This window comes from Tympanuchus pallidicinctus, unplaced genomic scaffold, assembly GCF_026119805.1.
Source record: "Tympanuchus pallidicinctus isolate F22 unplaced genomic scaffold, pur_lepc_1.0 scaffold2, whole genome shotgun sequence".
Classification (NCBI taxonomy): Eukaryota; Metazoa; Chordata; class Aves; order Galliformes; family Phasianidae; genus Tympanuchus; species Tympanuchus pallidicinctus.
Window position 1 is genome coordinate 25,801,012 of NW_026294721.1, and position 12,897 is coordinate 25,813,908.

Genomic DNA, 12,897 nt, shown 5'->3' on the forward strand with positions numbered 1-12,897 from the left:
AAAAACACTTCTGAAGACTTAAATAATGAATTACAAGTGTTAATGATATACTGAAAACAGTTACTACTTTTATAGGGCTGATGGCTGACCTTTCCAGAAGTCAGGGTGTGCTGTCTTTGTTCCTGAGGCATCTTTGTGCAGCTCTCTGTGCTGCTCTGCTCCAAGCACTAACCCAGACGCAGCTCTATCCAAGCCTGGAACTTCAGACACTCTAGCTCCCTAAGGCCTCCCTGTGTCTGGAGTTTCAAGCAGAGAAACACCTAAAAGCCTGGTAGCCATGGCTGGCCTGCTGAGATCTCTGTAAACCTAAGCTGTGGGGCCTCTAAACCCAATTGCCATCAATGGATCATTCATTCCTTCTTTGTGTGCCTTGCCTTACCAGGGGAGATATTTGGGGCACAGCACTTCCCCTATCCCCAGTCCAATAACTGAACTTACTTTAGTCTGATAACTCCTCTGCCTGGTCTGGTTTGTAACTAATGCCGGGAGGTCTGTGTTCTGCCTCAATGTTTGGATGCTATTACTATATAGAATTATTAGTTCTTGATGTAGGTTGGAAGGGGGAAGAGATCAAGCTCAATTTTATTTACTTAGTCTATGACTCAGTCATTCAGCTAGAAGCTAGAAAATCTCTACTTTATTTGCTTGCTTAATGTCATTCTTAAAAGGTCTTTAGGTACAGTTCTTTGTGTTTGCTGAGGCCTCCAAACCCAAATCAGGGAGACAGAAGAGCAAGCAGAGTGTAACACCAATGCTGCTGAGCGCTGTGACAGTTCTGGAATCCATGCATAAGTGGTTATGTTCCCCTCTAAATGTAGTTTATTTCCATTTTAATTAAATGCTATGCCAAAGTTAATAGGACTATGTTTCTATGCTGCATGTGGCATTTGATCTGATAAGGAGCATGGAACAGAGAAGGAATGCCCTTGAGGATGATAATTGCAATTCTTGCTGTGTATGACTGAGCATCCTCTGCTTTGGTTTGCTTCTCTCCTTTCTGGAAGGTGGATACCTCACCACTGCTGTAGTCACAAAACTAGAATTCTGCATTTTTGGCACCTGGTATCTGTTCTTCCCAGGCTTCAGGTACTAGAACACAGTGCCTATGTAGAGGAAGAGCAGGTGCTGTCTTCCAGACAGGGTAACATAATGGAGCACCTTTTCTTTTTAAAAAGACTAACAAGGAAGGCCTTCAAAACTGTTTTTCTGTATATCCTTTTTGACAATAAGGACAAAGACTGCAAAATTGTTCTGACGAAAAAAAAAAAAACAACCCACCAACATTTCTATACACCAGTGAAATCCTCATGGGTGCTCTGTAGAGATTCAGTTATACTGCTGTGGTGCTGGCAAATACTTGGAGAAATGAAATAAGAAAAGTAAATACTGCTGGAGATGACTGACATAAAATGAGGATTTTTTGGTGTCTCTGTTCCTTTTCAAATGTGTAAATGGAGTACTTAAAATATGCTCAATCATACAGATGTCTCAAGTAGGGAATAAGGTGGCCTACAAGGGACATTGCTAGCTGTGCAGTGAGGGTTAGTTAAACTATATTTTAGGTGAAGATTATATGTTTAATCAGATGACAACTGCACCCTGACCTAAATATATTTTCTTTGAACTGTTTACTTGACACAATAGAGAATTCTGAAGAAGTGACCTTTTGGTTTGTTGTGAATAAATATTCCAGAATGCTCTGCTGCTTACTGGGATACTAGAAGTGTCAGAAATGTTTGGCCAGCTGGCTCTTCGTCGTCTTTCCAGAAGAACCCCTCTGCAGTTGCTGACACCCTGCACTCCATCTTATTCTAAGCTGTGCTGTGAACACAATCTATTTCTGCTTCTAGCTGGTGTATTTAAAAGATAACAGTTGTCTAAAGTGACATTCAAATGACTTAACTGGAACCAAGCTTTTTTGAAATTACCCTTTCATTTACTGGAAGTCTTCCAGCAGTTCTAATGATGAGGCACAAGACCCCCAAACCTTGTTCCTCACTTCTATGCTGTCCTGAATTTATGCTTAAAATGGGCTTATCTCAACAAATTGTAGGGGCTATCAGTCATACTGTGGAAAATGTTATTTAATCTAGCTCCTTGGAATGTGTGTAATGTAATTAAATTGCACTAGCACTTCTAGCATTCTACTTTTTGAATATGTATATATTCTATATATATATATTATATATATGTGTGTGTGTGTGTGTGTGTGTGTATATATATATATATGTATATATTTAAATAGTAATATTCTTTCACCACAGGCATTGCACGAACAAAGCATGCTAACAGACCTTCCTAATTGGGATAGGCTTTGAGTGAATGTTAGAAAACCAAAAGATAGTCCCACTGCTCAGGTAATGTGCCTATAGAATAATCTAGGATGAAAAAGACCTTGAAAAAGTCATCAAGTCCAACCATCAACCTGACTGACTGAGCCTGTGGCGATCGTTATGTTCCTAGCATGTAGAATGGAGGCACTGTATCTTCATTCTTAAACAAAAATCCGCTTCTGCAAAACATAAGCTGCAAGAAAGATTTGCTCATTAGCAACTTCCAGAATAAATGTTACATCAAAGTGACTTTATTATTGACACTGTTATTTCTTACTCGGGGAATAGTGTTACTCAACACTTACAGATGAAAACTGGTGGTCTGCAAATCCTGTAATCGTGTTAAATAATGGTCAGATGATCTCTCTTAGGCCTTCATAATACTTTATGGAAGTCAGTAAAGGAATGATTCCAGAGTTTTAGACTGCACAGTTTTAGATGACTTATGCTCTTGCCTCTCAGGGAGAGACTGTCCCACAGCCTCAAAGACCTCTTGCTGTGTGGAAAATGTCTTTTCCTTTTCTCCTGCTTCAGATTTTCCATTAACAATTTTTTTTTATCCCAACTTATACACCCACTCAGGCAGTCTGAACTCTTCTTCTGTGTTTTTATGACCTTCCAGTGCTAGTAGACATTTACTACCTCTTGTCTAGTGGCTGGATTATGTATATTGAATCTTTCTGCGTAAACGTACTCCTTCAGTGTCCTAATTTCTTTTCATGGGATCTTTTTCTGCTTAGATTTCTTTCCCACCCTACATTGCACTTTAGAGTTCCTGGCCTCAGCTTGGAAATTCATTTCTTACAAGAACTCAGGAAGCCTCTGGCAATCAGGGTAATGGGGAGGGGGAAGTGAGCAAGCCTCCAGTCTTGGATAGCGCACTTATGCAAAAGAAGAATAGTTGCAAGTTTTCTATTATCATCAGTAATAACAATACTTCACTTTCAGTGCTATACTAGTTAGGATTTTGGATGTTTATTAATACTTTTTTTTCTCCTAGAGAAATGAAATAATTCTGCACTGACAGATGAGAAACGAGTATTTTGTCTTTGCAAATTAAATGCATTGGTAAATTAAACCATTATCTTTATTTTATTCTCAATGATTGGGAACCTGTGCTTCTGGCACTGAGGAAGAACATCTATGTATAACATTTAATTTTCAGATATATTAAGCAGAAAGTATCTTAGCCTGAGCTATGGATACTACATGCAGGCTAATAATCCTGTTGCATAAACTGGTGTGAAGGTATAGCAGGTCCTGCTCTCCCCAGGGATTTGTTGTACTGTTCTGTATCATCTACCAGTCTTACTTTGGTGCCCTGACTATGTGTCAGTGACATGGCTTTCTGTATGTAAGATGAAGGCCAGTGACTATTTATGTACTTGAAGAATGATAGTTTAAAAAAACAAAACAACAAAAAAAAACTTCTACTCTCCTACTTATAGAAGGCAGTACTGAATTTCAACATTGTGAAGCACGTCAAACTGGCTCTATGCAGCATGGGGAGGAATGCAGCATGCCAGGGGGAATGGCTTCAAGCTACGGCAGGGGAGATTCAGGCTGGACATGAGGAAGTATTACTTTTCAGAAAGGGTGGTCAGGCACTGGAATGGACTGCCCAGGGAGGTGGTGGAGTCACCGACCCTGGGGGTGTTCAAGGAAAGACTGGATGTTGTATTGAGGGACACGGTTTAGTAGGAGCTATTGGGAATAGGTGAACGGTTGGACTGGATGATCTTTTGGGTCTTTTCCAACCTTGGTGATTCTATGATTCTATGATTCTATGGGGTTGCCATTAACAAGGGATAGAGATGGCTATTGTGTACCTCAAATTGATTTGATGTTGAATGAACATAGCCAATAATTTGAATTGTATGATGTTAATTACTACACAGTACTGCATGTCATCATCACTATGGTTATTAGATGCCTTGGTCACAGCATTACAGTAAGATCCACTCAGCTTAAAACAAACAAACAAAGAAACAAAAAAAAAAACAACCAACAACAAGATGTTCTGATACTAGAATTAGCTTCAGCATGCAGTAAACCAACACTGAATCATCCCTCCCACACCGAATGGTAATAGTACATGTATTTGTAGACAAGAAAGTTAGGTGATGGTGATTAGTTGGGACTTTGAAAGCTGGGGAACTGGAAGGAGGAAAGGAGGACTTCCAGCTGATCCCATACCCCATAAAGCAGGAGTTCAAAGGGCTGGAGAAATCAGTGAGGGTATTGATTCAGCTTGCAGAAATAAGGTCAAGGCAGGAGGAGAAAAAAGGATGTGGAAAAAAATATAAATGTTACAATGATCTTTTTTAAACATTTAATAGTGCACTTATTGGATATATTCTGTACAGACATCTATAGCAAGTTAAACATCTTCCTTTCTCTCACTTACATCATAGTTGTGTAAAGCACATTTACAATAGAAAACATATTGAGGTACAAAAACCCAAAAAGAATATCTGAGGTATAAATACAGGTATATTTTAAATAATCTTTACCATGCTTTATCTATGTTTGACAGTACACTGTGGGCAAGTATACATGTTTACAATAGAATGGTATGTACAACATACAATTTTACAAATTCAGAAGTGTTTGTTGTAGAAGACTATACAAGGTTTTCCTACTCATGAGGAACACTGTTACTGGAAGTACTACATTATTTGCCATAATTAATTAAAAAAAATCTTCATCAGAAAGCTTAAAATAATACTGACAATGGTAACAAAGTCTCAGTCAAAATTCCATCTTTCCACTCATTCATACTCTTGCCACAAAATACATGTGTCACTTAATACTGCACCTCACCTTTACAGTAGCACCTACTGAACAACATCTTTCTGTAGGACCTCAATACTTCTTACAGTTCATATACTTTGTTAGGGCTGTGGGGGGGGATATCCCAAAGGAATTAAAAGCAAATAAAACCCAAGACAAAATCCCCCCCCTTCCCTCTGCCCCCAACTGAACCCCTCTAAATTGCTCACATTCAGGTTCTGTTCATGTTAGTGTGCAGCTTTTAAGAAAACAGGCAAAGGAGAGAGAGAGAGAGAAAGGGAGCAAACTCTTACAAGTCTTCTACCCTACTCACTCCATCTGCTGCTGCAAGAGTCCTGTGACTCCAGTGTTTAATTTTTTCCTCTTGAGCTATTAGAAGATGGTAAAATATTTAACGGCTCATTAAAATGCATACATATACTTAATGAGGGTAAAAATCTACAAATATTTTTTGGCAATATAACAATTGATACTACCAGCTCTCTTGCTTGTTAAGTAGGCATTTCATTTCCAAGCTGCTATGTTGTTTCAAAGTATATTTATTTACTTAAAGTTAATATAGAATTGCCTTCACTCCCAAAAGATCATATGGATAAGGAGTGAACAGTAGCCAGAGCAAGCCTACTGTAACATCTGCATAAGGATTTTAACAGCGTTAGAGCTCAGCAGAATGCAGAATGGACAAATGGGAAGGATGGCTACTCCTGGTCCACAGGAGAGGCAACTGTATCCAGTATACTAAAATCCATCCTGGCTGCCTATCAGTGTACCAGACACATTTCAAGTTCAACTTCTACTGTCCTTTCAACCATCAATACACTCATTCACTCTTAATCTCTGTGCAGACCTTTCTCTGCTTATCTCAGTGAGAACACATTGAAGAGTACCAACTATTCCAGTGGATACATAAGTCCCTCAACACACTACAAATAAAATGACATGGGTATGTACATAAAGCCAAGCATTTCACATGGGAATGATGAGCCTTCACCATATTTCATAATATATTTTGCATCTAAAGAATTTTGCTTCTCAGAAGCAATTCAAACCACCTAATAGTACAATACTTTTTTTTTTTTTTTTTTTTTTTTTTTTTTTTTTGTACAGTCCTCCTATGTATTCCAGTCAAGGCCTACACTATAGACCTTAAACAGACAGGAAGCAGCTTTAGAGTGTATGGTATGGCCACAGTCAATGCTCACAGTCTCATGCTGTCATCCCTTCATGACATGACTTACAGATGGTCTGCAGCAGATGAGCCTTTGTTTTGTGTAACATCTATGTTGTTGAGGTCTGGAGTGCACAGCCGTTCCTCTTCTTCAGTAGTCACCTGCATTTTATTTCCCTGTTCTCAAGACTCTGATGAGTGAAAGAGTCTCGTATCTTAACTACTTCAGATGCACACAAGTGTCCAAAACACTTGGTGTACCAGTCTGGCACGTGACCCCTAATGGATGGGGAAAAAAACAATGAAGAAAGTATCAGCAACACTGCACACATTTTTCTTTTCAAATACAGAAGGAGCTGGTTTAACACCTGACTGTGAAATCTCTATATTACTGCTTACTTGCTCAGCTCAGCCTTGCTAATACATAGATTTGCTCTAAAATGAATTTGCTGCAGTGAGCAAAAAAGTTAATTGAACTTTTGTGAGAATTTGGTCTGCTTCATTAATTGACTTAACATTAACATGTACTTGCATTCAAATAAATATACCTGGCAGATAAAGTGGTGGGATTATATACCAACAGCTATGTTGGAACACAAACTGGGGGTTCTTAATATAACAAACCCTCCTTGCTATTAGACATGTATAGAGGATAATCTTCTGTGACCTCTCAGAGTTCTACGTGCATACACTATAGACTAAGCTGCAGCCTGCTGCACTGCCTAATTTGGCACTATAAAATACATGTTAGCAGCACAAAAGGACAAAAATAGAAATCCATACCTTAAATCAATTCTGCACATGTAGGTAAGTTTAGATTTTCCTGACCCGCAGGGCTCAATCAGATACCTAGACAGGAGCACATTGACTCTGACACCCGCCACTGGAGCACGGTCATGATCCACTGAAGTTGCTAAAAGCACACAAGCTCCTTTGGGAAAGTTTGTCCTCCACGTTCTATGAAAAAGGAAGAAAAAACATCTTGCCTTTGACAGACATTTAACAAACATACTTCAAACTGACCATAAACAGTTTTTTTTTAATTACATAACATGCTTTCTACAGAGATTCTGTTGACACGTTTTGTGGCTACAGCATAAAAATCTCTTACCTTAAGATGACAAAGTCCCTGGCTGGGTGAGGAGCCATGCTGTTCTGGACATATTGGTATATATCTGTCTGACTATCCAAAGGTTCAATTACTTTTGAGTCTATAAGATCTTCATCCCAAAGATGCTGCTCTTTAAGTAAACGATTTAAAACTTCTTCTGGTGTAGCAGCAATTTCAATGGTAGTTTTCCATAATCGGAGTGGGGGACCTTCACATGCCTGGGGAAAATGAGCATAGTGGATAAATACAGCAAATTAAATATACACACACAAATGCACACATATACTGTACTAAGGTTGTTGGAATTTCAGACTGAGGTTGTTTTCCTACGAGCAAAAGGCATTTGCAAGCTGACTTCCAAAGTATTTTTAAGTTATAGTTATGTCCTCTCCTATGAACTACTGTTCAATTGTGGTACTACAAAAAAAAATACCCTAACTTTCCCAGTTCATTTTTCTTAAAATATCCTAGTTCAAATCTGATTGAAACATATCTCCGCCTGCTAGTTCTGAGCTGTGCAAGATCAGAGCAGAGAAACTTTGCTCCCACTGCCTGCATAACAAAAGTTGGCCTGTCAAGGCTTTGCGCAAGTGAGTGAGGGTGTGTAAATGCAATGCAGTGAACATTCCTGGGCTATATAAACACAAGAACTCCATTCAATGCATGTTCACTGACTGCTGCTGAAAGACAAGTTGTTTATAGATGGTGTGCAATTGTGTCAAAAGATTATTATTTTTTCTCAAATCTATCCACTAAATAAAGATGTGCACTGAACCGAGTGTTATATCTACACCAAAAGCTGGCTTATATTAGAGATGATGCACTAAAAAGTAGAGTGGTGGAGCGAGTTAGTGTGCATACCTTCTTGTAGGCCAGGTCTGCTTGCTCTGAGGTGGAACAGCTGACCCAGCCCTTAAACTTCTCCTTCATTTCCTTCAGCAAGTCATCCATGCAGTCCTGGAGGTAGCAGTGGTAGTCAGAGGGCTCCATGGTGCTGCTGCTGCCCCGGAGCTCTTCCAGGCTGAGGGGACGGAGGTCCTGCTCCGTGTACGAATTCCGGCCCTGGCTCATTTCTTCAGGTATCTGAAGGATGAGAAGGACAAATGATCTTCTTGCAGCTCTCTCCATAAATCCCAGAGTTAGTATTGCAGTTTCACAGTCACAAAAGGATGAGTACGCATCATATTCTGTTGATAAGATGCTCACTGTTCCCTTCACCCTAAAGTTGGCAGTAGTCACACACTGTGGTTGAGAATGAGATGCCTAGAGAGGTTTTTGTGTAAGTATGTGTATGTAATTATATCTGCTAATTACCTGAGCTAGCATACCAACGGTATTCTAAAAGATATATTTGTCAGGTCTAGAACTCAATGTGAAGCAATACTGAAGTTAAGTTTGTGTCTCTGTGACCTTGATTTGATGCAAATTAGTCTCTCAATTACAGGGTGCCTCTTCCTCTTCTCCCCCCCGTGGAGTATCCCTTCTTTGCTACACAACTCAGACTCAATCCCACAGCAAAGTTTACCCTGCAGACCGGCTGAAGGAGGGGCAATAGTCAGTTATAAGAGGAGAGACAGGCATGCCTTCAGTTGTGGGCTTTGAAAAGGTTTGATGACAGTGAGGAAAACCAGAACGCAGACTTGTCTAGTTCTCCATGCTGGGCCCCAGAGGGAGCATGCCTTAGTTGTTACAGACCTTCCAACCGGTGGTCTGAGAGTATTACAGTTTAGAATGCTTTTGTGGCCTAGACTTGCTCTCTCTTGGGAATTTAAATATAAAGCAAACACTGGAACTCTTGGAAATAGCTTTGTGCTTTGTAATTAGAGCTGAAGCTCACAGGTCCTCATGGCCACACAATAAAAACTGGAAGACCTGGTTGAAACGAAGCCTTCATGTAACAAAAATGTCCTGGACCCCAAAACTGTCTTGAGTTTATTAAGCACCCATGTCAGCAAAACAACCTTCCTGGCACTCCTTCAGATTCATGTGTGCACTCAGACCAGGATGCAAAGTTTTTTAAAAGGTTATTTATCACATACTAATCCTTATGAAAATAAAGAGACTTTTGCAACTTTCAATTATATAGCAGACCTAAGCCATATTGCCCAATATTGTACCCATTGATTTTGCAGATGTATTTTACCTGGAAGAGCTTCTTGCATTCAGCAATCATATGGGCTAGCCCTTGGGTTGCAGCCAAATTTTCATTTAGGTCTTTCTGGTCAGGTTTTCCCAGACTCGGTTTTCTTTGCATCACCCTTCACAGGAAGAAGAATACACACACAAATCCAGCTATTTAATGCAGAGCAAGAGAGATATTTGGTAAGAAAACAGCCACATTCCAGAATGTCTTGGTAGTGTAGAGCAGTGCTGCTTGGGACCAGATTTTGGCATGCTGTTATTGACTTCTCTTGCTATTCCCACTAAACTTTGCTTTTGGCATTCCCCAGTTACTACCCTTTTGTGAAATTGCTAATATTTCACCACACCTGTAAAAAAGTAGGGTCACAGGACTGTTCTACATTTGATGCCTTCTGAGGCGTTCAAGGTGATCAAAAGGGTCAACAGGACTGGAAGCAACAAGCTGTGCTCTCCAGAGACGTACCTTGGGGAAGAATTCTCTCTTTTGAGAGTGTTTAAATGGAAGAGGGAAGGTGCTAAGCACACAGCCAGGTTTGTTGGTGTCATCTGGTTCTCCTTCACAGCAGCTGTGACATCACTCAGGAAATAGAGAAGAATCTGTAGGACCTCCCTGTTTTCGTCAGGTAAAAGCATAATGGCAGCCTTGATAGCCTGGAGACGCTGATCCTTTGGCACATCTGCAGAATATTAGTATTTCTCTCATCAGCCCATTGATTTTCCACACACACAGCATGAATATATCCCAAAGCAAACTCCAGCTTCAAATATTTAACTCAAGTTTGAAGCGATTTCCTTCAGGATGCATACCATTCATAGGAAACACGAAGGAATTTTTTTTAACCCACTAGTTTAACTACCCTCAGTAATTTCCTGTCTCACAAGAAATGCAAGCAAGAAGAAGTTGTGCCTAGGCCAGAGTTAATTTTAGATTTAATTTCCACAGCTACTTGCTCCCACAGATGCACTAAAATGACAGAATCCTGGACTCGGGCAGTGAACAAGCAAACAGTCCAGCCGATTTAGAAATTCTTTGGCTTTTAAAGAAATTAAAAACATTAATGCATTTTAGAAAAAGTGAATTAATTGAATAAATTGGCTAGCAAATCTTTCTAACAATGATGTCATAAAATAGACAGAAAGTGCTTTACCAAACACACTGGGTTGCTTTATCAGGCAAATCATTCAAAGTCATGCAGTGGAAAAAGAAAGTCAATGCTGTGGAGCCCCATACCATTAAACAGCTCCTTGGTTACTAACAACAAACACCCATTGGAAAAATTTGATGTGTGTCTTTATATAAGGCCTTCTTCTCCAAACTTGAAGGGAACAAATAATGAAATAACCCAGACAAGATCTGCTTCTTATAAAGGGATTTCCAACAAGCCATCCATTCCCGAAGACAACACGAGAGTCTGAGTCCCGAAGCACTTGTATCATTAGCTCCACACTGCCCTGACTGCATGCCCCATAATACATGCATTGCTAACCAGATATTTAATTGAAAATTTGCTTCGGGCTTCAGCAATTTCATAAGGCCAGCACTGAGTTTAGAAAGTAATTGACTGTTCTTCATGCTGTCTCCTAAATCAGCTCAAAACACATTTAAGCCATGTATGGGCAATTCCAGAGTGCAGCCTGGTGCGTAACTCTAAAGCAAAGAGAAAATTTGTCCTTTGTAGGGAAGCAAAATTTACAGTTGCTTTAAGGCTTTTTGCTCAGAGAGAATACTTCCTGACCACCTCTGGGGATTGCTCAGACATACTGTGAAAGGAAAGGAACAGATACTTCTGTGATTCTGTGTCAAGCTTTTTCTGGCACTAACCAGAAAGAGTTGCTGCTTAATATGCACGGAAGTGGAGAGTCTGATTCGATTTTTCCATAAGCTTTCCTGGGAATTGAAACAACACCAACACAAAAGTGTGCTCTGAAATAACAGTATGTATGTGTATGTTTTTATTTTAAACTGTCACCTCCACCTCCGGAGGTCTGAGGGAAGTTCCTGGATGATATAAACCATTTGCACCATAATCATAGGGGAAGGCACAAAATACTGTAGTGGCTCAAGGAAAGTGTTTTTGCAGTGAGCTGTGTTGTAGCTAGGCTACCATGGGAAGAATACATGAGGAGAGAGCTGGATTGGCCTTAGAAAAAGAAACAGGATCAGCAAAGTGCCTGCATTGCATCAGTTTGGATCTCCATGAATAATTCAAGAAGCTTTGGGGTCCTAGTCACCAAACATTAATTCATCTTTGGCCATTTTATAAAATGCTTTTTAAAAAGCATTTAAAGTATTCCTATAATGTAACAACTTTGAAATAGCATTTGAAGGGCAATATGTTGTTTGGAAAGCACAAAACAGTCATCTATACAGAACCTGATTTATTTCATTCACAATAAAGAATGTCTCCCTTGCTGGAAGTGGATCTGTCACCCCAGAAAGATGAATAATTTCTTTTCAGATGTGTTGATAAATACATGTTTTGATGCCATTTATTCTAAGAACATTCTGGTTTTGGTACCCATTGGTAAGGTAGCTAAAAATTAGTAATGGAAAAGCTTTCAACTTAAAAGATTGTTTTAAAAAATGATGGTGAAGAACAAATACGAATTAAAAGAAAGCAGACTATTATGGCAATCTTGCTTTTAGAAAAATAACAAAAAACAACTCAAAAGCTCCAGATTGTTAATGTACTCTTTGCACATTTCCTCTACTTAGACACATCAGATCCAACTTGAAAATATACTGTATTACGAAGGAAACTGAAAAAAGAAAGGAAACTCTACAGCAAGCAATGGAGGATTTATTTGTTCACCAGAGAAAGGTGAAATGAAAAGAACTTCTCCAGTAAATCATTACGCAAACAGAATATGAAATTAATTCCTTGTGTGGTAGCCTGTAATACAATAGCTACTACAAAAAGACAAAGATCAGCATACAAAACATGTGTAGTGCCCGGAAATTTCTGCCTTTTCTACACAAATGACGATTTGTCATCTAGCTTTAGAAATCTCAGTACTTACACTGGTATATCTGTAAGAAGGTCTCAGAGAGCTTGTTGGTCATGAGAGGCTCGGGCAGGTCACGGAAGAATTGCTTTAACATGTCTGCTACATCATAGGCAGACTGGCCTTCATAGTTGACACTGTCTGTTGAACTCTCATTCATCTGACGCAAAGCCTGAATTCTTGATTTTACTCCAGATTTCCTAAATAGTCCAACCTAAACATATTTGCATATGGAAAAGTAAATAAATTTACATTGAGTCTAGCAAATTTGAAATTTAAGTATGTTCTTCAACCTCTTATGTATGCATTGTCATTTCATGGAAAGCTTTTTCTTGAATTGCTCA

The 12,897-nt window shown here is 39.3% G+C and overlaps 1 protein-coding gene across 5 annotated transcripts in view; it reads right to left on the reverse strand.

The window, feature by feature from the left end:
* Positions 1 to 4,651: 4,651 nt before the first annotated feature.
* The window catches only part of DLC1 (DLC1 Rho GTPase activating protein), a 214,035-nt gene continuing 205,789 nt past the window's right edge, over positions 4,652 to 12,897 (reverse strand). For all 5 annotated transcript variants that reach the window (XM_052682373.1, XM_052682375.1, XM_052682374.1 and 2 more), the window contains 7 exons: positions 12,569 to 12,767; positions 10,011 to 10,224; positions 9,549 to 9,663; positions 8,267 to 8,488; positions 7,406 to 7,623; positions 7,078 to 7,251; positions 4,652 to 6,573 (listed from right to left, as the gene is read on the reverse strand). In XM_052682373.1, the coding sequence (XP_052538333.1) occupies positions 6,453 to 6,573; positions 7,078 to 7,251; positions 7,406 to 7,623; positions 8,267 to 8,488; positions 9,549 to 9,663; positions 10,011 to 10,224; positions 12,569 to 12,767 (1,263 nt within the window). In that variant the 3' untranslated portion in view covers positions 4,652 to 6,452. The remainder of the gene's footprint in view (positions 6,574 to 7,077; positions 7,252 to 7,405; positions 7,624 to 8,266; positions 8,489 to 9,548; positions 9,664 to 10,010; positions 10,225 to 12,568; positions 12,768 to 12,897) is intronic.